Source organism: Orycteropus afer, unplaced genomic scaffold, assembly GCF_000298275.1.
Source record: "Orycteropus afer afer isolate SDZICR_OR568_19922 unplaced genomic scaffold, OryAfe1.0 scaffold00420, whole genome shotgun sequence".
In the NCBI taxonomy this organism is placed as follows: Eukaryota; Metazoa; Chordata; class Mammalia; order Tubulidentata; family Orycteropodidae; genus Orycteropus; species Orycteropus afer.
Genome location: NW_006922007.1, coordinates 170,567 through 178,816, shown reverse-complemented (window position 1 = coordinate 178,816; position 8,250 = coordinate 170,567). Strand labels below are relative to the sequence as shown.

Below are 8,250 nucleotides of genomic sequence, written 5' to 3'. Positions count from 1 at the left end.
CAAGAACCCCTCTGGTGCCTGCTGGGACCAGAGACTGTTGGACCAAGTACTGCCGTTACTTGTTAACTCTGGGCATGCTTAAACTATTGACTCACTTTTAATTATGTGAGCAATATAAGAATACCTTCTTGTAAACGTTATCCATTAAACTGAAATCGCGGTCCGTGCGCTGCCATCTGCACAGCCTCCTACATTTTCACTTACATCATTTTCCAAGCCCAAATTCTGATTTCCGGGGTGCTCTCCAAACTGGACCTCTGGGCTTTGCTTTCAGCTCGTTCAGTCCCTATGGATGGAGCTCTCAGTGGTGTGGATGGTTTGTGTGCTCACCTACTGACTGAAAGGTGGGGGGTTCAAGTCCGCCCAGACATACCTCAGAAGAAGATCCTGATGGTCTCCTTCCCAGACATCATAGCCACTGAAAACCCCATGGGCTGCAGTTCTGCTCTGACACGTCCGGACTTGCCACGGGTTGGAGTCGACTCGACAGCAACTGGGTTTTCTTTTCTTTTTTCTTTTTATTAATTTTTATTGTGATTTGGGTGAAAGGTTACAGAGCAAATTTATTTTCCATACAGCAGTTCATATGCATTTTGTTTCATGACATTGATTGCAATTCCCCACAATGTAACAGCTCTCTTCCCACTTTCTCCCTGTAGTTCCCTCTTCCCTGTGTCCTTCTTTCCTATGCATTCCTGCCCCCTGAGCTGTCTCCCTGTGCAAACACTGCCCTTCTGATCTCCCGTGATTGACCGCTCTAAGCAGTGTACCTCCCTGGTGTAAACGTTCACCCTATGTCCCTGTCTTTTGTTTGGCTGGAAGCCACAGGAGTGAGTTCAGTTCCAGACCTGAAGGGTAACTAGAGGCCATAGTCTCGGGGGTCTCCCCAGGCTCTATCAGACTAGCAAACCTGGTCTTTTTTTTTGTTGTTCCTTCATGATTTTGAGTTTTGTTCCACATTGTTCTCCCACTCTATCCAGGATCTCCTACACTGATCCCTTTCTGAGTGGTTGACAGTGGTAGCCGGGCACGTACTAGGTTTTCTTGTTTCTGTTCCATAGACATGAGTCTCTTCTCTGTGTCTCAGACCCCAGCTTGTAGAGGCTTCCCTAAACTCAGCCAGCAGGAAAAGTTCCCCCAGCGAGCTGGTCATCCTCCACAGCCCCAACAGATATCCTCGGGAAGCCTTTCTTCCCAGCCCCTCCCTACTAACCTTTGCCTTGGGTTTTCTCCACAACGACCCCACTGCCCAAGGCCCTAGTCTTTCCACGTTTGCAGGGTGCCTGCAATTACCCAATGGCTGCTGCAACCCAGGCCCAGCATCAAATGCTTTTTATGCACAAGTTCATTTGATTGGCCCAAGTTTATCTTGTCCTCATTTCACAGATGAGAAAACTAAGGCTCAGAAGTTAAGTGACTAGCCTCCCAATCTAGGCCTCCATGATGCAGTATCAGGGGCCACACTCCTAAATCATTCTGGCTTGTCCTGTGTCAGAATCACTCAGGGAGTTTTGGTAAGATAAGGGTGCCAGGGCCCCACCTCAGGCCGACAGAGTGAAAGTCTCAAGAAATGGGACATCCCCAAAGTTTGAGAAGGGCCCACCTCCTCCTTCTTTGTGCACTGGGGGGATGCCCCATCCGGGTGGCAAAATGGTCCAGGATGGCTGCTGCTAATTCCGTGATCCCTGCTGTGGTAGTTAAGTTGTGTGTCAACTTGGCTGGGCCTGGTTGAGTGGCTGGGCAGCTGGATGGAGTTATTCCCCATGATGAGACTGGTAATCAGCTCCATGGTGGAATCTACTGGAGCAACTGGAGTAGCTGCCTTAGGGATGTGGTCTGCTTCCAGTAAACAAGGCAAAGCTTTAGGAATGGTCTGTAGCTTTCGGCACACTTGAATCCTGCACGCAGTCAGCAGTCTACCATGTTGTCTGCCGATCTTGGGACTCTTAATGGACTTGAATCAATGGCCTGCCATGTGGTTTGGTAATATTGGGACTGTGCCATTTTACTTGTCGACCTTGGGTTTGTCAGCCTCAGCAGCCAGCAGCTGTCTGAGTGAAGAAAAGACTCCAACTTTAGTGGGCCGGGAGCAAGAGGCAGAGCTGAAGCCCAAGGTCAAGGGGCTTTCACCCAGCCCCTAGAACTGACACTTTGAACTCAAACTTCTAGCCTCCAAAACTGTAAGAGAATACATTCCTGCTTGTTAAAGCCACCCATTTGTGGTATCTTCTGTTAGAGCAGCATGAAATAACCCCAACACTTGCCTTGCAGGGTCCTCAGGCAGGGCGAACTGGCTGACTGAGGGGCAGGAAGGGATGGGGGAGGGTTGTGGGGACAAGAGTTATGGGAGCCGCTCTGACCATCCCCCTCCACCCCTCAGTTCCGAGAGAACCTTCAGGACCTGCTGCCCAGCCTGCCCCAAACTGATGACTACTACCTCCTGCGCTGGCTCCGAGGTGAGGTGGGAGTCTGGGAGGTGGGGGTGGGGGTGAGGGGAAAGGTCACAGGAGAGGAGGCGGGGAGACTTGAGAGGCAGCACCGAGGAATGAAGAAAAACAAAGGTTCAGGAGTCTGTCAGCTCTAAAAGAGTCAATCAGTCAGTCGGCACAGAAACCACTCACTCTGAACCTCAATGTCTTCATCTGTAAAGTGGGGTTGTTGTAAGTGTTAAAGGACAGGGTGCAGTACCTGGATGGGCACACGGTCAAGGTGAAGTTAGATTTCACCCAGGAAGCCCTTGGGATGACAGGCCTGGCCAGGACTTAAATCAGATCGTGCTGAGCACCGTGTTCAGTACCAGACCATCTCTAGTTCCCTGAGCACATGGCCTGTGTCTTCCTCTTCGGGAACCTGGCACTGGGCAGTTGCCCAACAAACACCCAAGGAAGTGTGTTTAATTCAAGGTAGAAAAGGAGTCTCTGCTAGAAATTTATCAACAGTCTAAAAAAATTAATAATAACAGAAACAACCCCAGGGCTTAGGGAAATATTCATTTCAACTCATCACACCCCATGGATAGATTTTGAATTTGAGACAGGAGAGAAGTTAAAACCAGCCAGGAAAGTATGTAGCAGGTGCAAGATTAAAAACAGGAGCCTTGACCAGTGCCAGCCACTCGGAAAGGGATCAAAACTGGAGATGCTGGACAGAGTGGGAGGAGAAATGTGGAACAAAATCCCAAAACACAAAAATGACCAGGATTACTGAACAGATAGAGACTAATGGAACCCCCAAGACTCTGGCCCCGGGTTATCCTTCAGGCCTAGGAATGGACTCGCTTCCATGGATTGGCTCTCAACCCAACAGTAGAAAGACCTGTATGCAGAACACCTACCCCAGGGTGAGGTACCCACCTACTCTAGGCAGATGATCAATCAGCCCTGAGACATCAGAGGGGCAGCATTCACACAGAGGGAAAGCTAGACAGACAGGAATGCAGAGATAAGAAGGGCACACAGAGGGGGTGGTTATGGGGATGGGAGGGGAGGAGAGTTTTTTATGGTTAGAGATGGTAATTGGGGCTGTGAAACAAATGTGCGTGAACTGTTGAATGTAAAACAAATCTGCTTTGTAAATTTGCACCCAAAGCACAATAGAAAAAGAAAAAGAACCCACCAATGGATAAGTAGGAAAACAAAACAAAACAAAACAGAGCCTTGGAGTTGACCAGACCTGCGATAGAATCCTAGCTCTACCTGGTGTTCCCAGGATGCCTTTGGGCAAGCTGTCATGGTCAGCTCACTTCCTACTTCTGTATGTTGTTGTTGTTAGCTGCTATTGCGTCAGCTCCAACTCTTAGCAACCCTATATACAACAGAACCAAACACCGCACTGCCCCTTCCCAAACTAAGATAGACTAGGAAGAAAAGCCTGCCAATCAGCTCCCTCACAATCCTCGCCGTACTTGAGCCCATCCTTGCAGCCACTGTGCCAATCCATCTGTCTTGAGGGCCTTCCCCTTCTTTGCTGACCCTCCCCTTTACCAAGTCACAGTATCCTTCTCCAGGGAATGGTCCCTTCTGACAACACGACCAAAGTAGGTGAGACGACGTCTGGCCATTCTCGCTTCCAAGGAGCATTCCAGCTGCACTTTTTCTAGGACACATTTGTATAATGGGTGACTATTGGTCCTTACCTTCAAGCTGCCACGAGTAGGACAAGGTGCACAGCACCAGCATGGTAGAGGCCCCTGACTCCAGTCTCTTCTATTCAGTTAAATATATGTGTGTGTGTGTGTGTGTGTATGGACACTCTGGTGGCGTAGTGCCTAAGGCATTTGACTGCTAACCAGAAGGCTGGCGGTTCAAACCCACCAGCCACCCCTTGGAAGGAAGATTGGGCAATCTCCTTCTGTAGTGATACTGCCTTGGAAACCCAAGGAGGGGTCGCTATAAGTCGGGTCTGACTCGACAGCAGTGAGTTTTGGTTTTTTTTCATATGTATATACAGGTATGTATATATATACATACTCGCTGCCATCAAGTTGGATCCGACTCATAGCATGTATGTGTGTACATAGTGGTAGTTAAGGTTGTTGTCAACTTGGTTGGGTCTGGTCGAGTGGCTGGGCAGCTGGAGGTAGCTATTCCCTATGATGAGACTGGCACTCAACTCCATGGTGGAATCTGCCATGAGCAGCTGAGTAGCTGCTTTAGGGATATGGTCTGCTTCCCACATATAAGAAGCAACTTTGAGGGTGGTTTCTAGCTTATGGCACACTTGAACCCTGTGTGTAGCTGTGTCGTTGTTCAGCAGACTGCTATGTCCTGCCGACCTTGGGACTTTCAATGGACTTGAATTAATGTTTTGCCGTGTGGTTTAGTAACATTGGGACTGTGCCTTGTTACTTGTCAACCTTGGACTTGTCAGCCTCAGCAGCCAGCAGCTGTCTGAGTGAAGAAAAGCCTCCAGCTTCAGTGGGCCAGGAGCAGGAGGCAGAGCTGAAGCCCAAGGTTGAGGGGTTTTCACTCAGCCCCTAAGAGCCTGTCACTTTGAACTCAGACTTCTAGCCTCCAAACTGTAAGAGAGTAAACTCCTGTTTGTTCAAGCCATCCCATTGGTGGTATATTCTTGTCCGAGCAGCACTAGGTAACCAGAACATTATATATATATATATGATATACAGGAGCTCTGTCTGGTAGCGCAGTGCCTAAGGTATTTGACTGCTAACCGGAAGGCTGGTTGTTCAAACCCACCAGCCACTCCTCGGAAGGAAGGTTGGGCAATCTACTTCCATAGTGATATCACCTCGGAAACGCAAGGAGGGGTCGCTATGAGTCAAGTGCAACTCGACAGCACATAACAACAACAACAACAATATATATATATATATATACACATATATACTTTATTTGTTAAAACAACTTTAGATTTACGAAGAAAATTTGCCAAGACAGTGCAGAAAGCTCCCACATATCCTGAACCCAGTTTCCCTATTAACATCTCGCATTAGTAACGGAACGGTGCGTTTGTTATGATTAATAAACCAATATCGATCCGCTGTGATTAACCAAAGTCCGTCCTTTATGTAGACTCCCTCGTTTTCCTGTGAGGGCGGTGGTGGGTGGTTCAGTGGTAGAATTCCGGTTCCGTGCAGGAGACGTGGGTTCGGTTCTCGGCCTGTGCACCCCGTCTGCAGCCACCACGTCTGTCAGTGGCTTTGATGCCGAACAGGTTTCAGCGAAGCTTCCAGGCTAAGACCAGGAGGAAAAGCCTGGCAATCGACTTCCAAAACTGCAGCGGTGCAAACCCCACAATCACGCTGGTCCAGGCCGGTCATGCGTGGGGTCGTCATCAGTTGGGGGCTGACGGGACGGCAGCTGACAGCAACGGCAAGTTTTCCTGTCCCAGGATCCTATCTGGGGCTCCACGCCACGTATAGTTGTTATATCTCCTTAGACTACTTTGGCTGCGGCAGTTTCTATACAGGTTTTCACATGTCATTTTCCCCATCCTGGGGTACTGCCATCGAGTCAGACACCCCTCCTTGGGTTTCTGAGGTGGTATCACTCCTGAAGTAGATGGCCCAACCTTCCTTCCAAAGAGTGGCTGGTGGATTTGAACCACCAGCCTTCTGGTTAGCAGTCAAGTGCCTTAGGCACTACGCTACCAGAGCTGGTGGGTAGGTGCTGTTAAAAAAAAAAAAAAAATGCTGGGAGAACCCGCAGCATCTCCCTGTTCTGTTGGAAGCACTGGCCCTGGGTTCATTAATTGTAACCATTGTAGCAATGCATAACGGTCATCAAAGGAGAAGCTGTGTGCAGAGGGGAGACCGGGTGTATGGGGACTCCTTGCAATTTGTCTATAAACCTACAACTGCTCTAAAAAATAAAGACTATTGAAAAACAAAACAAAACAAAAAGCCATGTGGACCCATCCAAAGTGCCCAAACCACTGTCCACGGGATGAGAACGCACACCCTGATTCTCAATAGAAAAATCTCTTATAGACACCAAAGAGATTATTTTGTATTTTTTAATCTCTTAATATTCTTTTTTAATAAAGCCCTTCTATTCTCCCATGATTGATCTTTTTAAAAAACTAATAAAAGACTATTATGAGCAATCATACACTAATAAATTTGAAAACCTAACTGAGATGGGTGCATACCTAGAAAACATATATCATTTCAATTTCCAGCAAGAAGAAAGAAAAATATCTCAATAGACCAATGACTGTTACAGATAATGAAAACGTAGCAAGAACCTCCCCTCCCCACAAACTCAGACCCCAGTGGCTTCACAGGAGAATTCTTCCAAAGTTGGTTTTTTTTTTTTAAACTGTGATTTGGGTGACTCCAAAGTTTTAAGAATCAGTTAATTTCTATTATATACACTTTGTTCCAGTGGCTTTAAAATGTATAAAAGGGCAAAAGATATACTATGAAGTTTAGCTAACTTTGATTCCAAAGGTGGATGGGAACAATAAAAGAAAAGGATATTTAAAGCTGTTTCACTTATTAATGTACATGTCAAGTAGTATAAATAAAATATTATATGCTAGAATCTAATCAGCTATTAAAATTATACAGGTAAATCAGGGGGAGTTTATCTCGGGTATGTAAGAATAGTTGAACGTCAGAACATCTATTGATATCATTCAATATACTCTTACACTCACTGCCATGGAGTCGATTCCAACTCATGGCGACCCCCACTGGATTTCCAAGGCTGTAAGTCTTTACGGAAGAAGATTGCTTTATCTTCCTCTTGCACAGCAGCTGGTGGATTTGAACCACCAACCTCCTGGTTAGCAGTCAAATGCCTTACCTACTATACCACCAGAGCTCCTTATTCAACAGATTAATAAAGTTAAAAATGAAAAGTGATGTGACCATTGCAGTTGATGCAGAAAAGAATTTCAAAAGGTTCAAATCCTCCTTATGTGACAAATCAAAACAAAAATCTTCTCAAACTGGGAACAGAAGGGACTTTCCTTGGCTGGGTAATTATTAGGAGCTCTGGTGGAGTAGTGCCTAAGGCATTTGACTGCTAACCAGAAGGCTGGTGGTTCAAACCCACCAGCCACTCCTTAGATGAAAGATTGGGCAATCTACTTCCATAGTGATACTGCCTTGGAAACCCCTATGGAAACAACTATGAGTTGGGACCGACTCAAGGGCAGAGTTTGGTTTGGAAAATTATTGTATACATATAAAAAAAAAAACCCAAAACCTATAATAGATGTTAATTCTTTTTTTTAATGCATTTTATTGAAATATAATTTATGTACAGTGAAATACACAAAACTGAAGTGACATGGTTCAATGGTTTTTTTTTTGTTTGTTTGTTTTGTTTTTGTGCAGTGTTCCCTCCCTTTCCCTCCCATCCCTGGCAACCAACAAAGAAAGTTTCCTTCCATATATAAACCTTTCCTTGACCCTCCGCAACAATGAACTAATACTATATTGTCCTTCTGTGACTGACTTATTTCACTCAGCATAATGTCCTCCAAGTTCATCTGTATTATGCAGTGTTTTGCAGACTCTACGTTATTCTTTAGTGCTGCATAGCATTCCATTATATGTATGTACCATTGTTTGGTCATCCACTCTTCCACTATAAATCTTAGACATAAGTCCCTTGTCAGATATGTAATTATCAGCAAATAGGAATTTGTTGCTGTCATTTTTGTTATGTGCTTTTTCATGGTGTCGATTTCTTTGTTCCATATTATTTTCTATGCTGAGCTTGTTTTGTTTATGAATCGTGTTATCACTTCCTTCATTGCTATTGTTTTAGTATTTGCTGA

General features: G+C 45.8%; 2 protein-coding genes across 2 annotated transcripts in view; both read left to right on the top strand.

The window, feature by feature from the left end:
* The window catches only part of GAL3ST1 (galactose-3-O-sulfotransferase 1), a 70,221-nt gene extending 66,955 nt beyond the window's left edge, over positions 1–3,266 (top strand). The window contains exons 3-4 of the mRNA XM_042782708.1: positions 2,381–2,461; positions 3,261–3,266. Coding sequence (XP_042638642.1) covers positions 2,381–2,461; positions 3,261–3,266 — 87 coding nt within the window. The remainder of the gene's footprint in view (positions 1–2,380; positions 2,462–3,260) is intronic.
* Positions 2,384–8,250, top strand: part of LOC103208244 (SEC14-like protein 4) — a 22,584-nt gene continuing 16,717 nt past the window's right edge. Inside the window, exon 1 of the mRNA XM_007953919.2 lies at positions 2,384–2,456. The gene's annotated coding sequence lies outside the window, so the exon portion shown is untranslated. The remainder of the gene's footprint in view (positions 2,457–8,250) is intronic.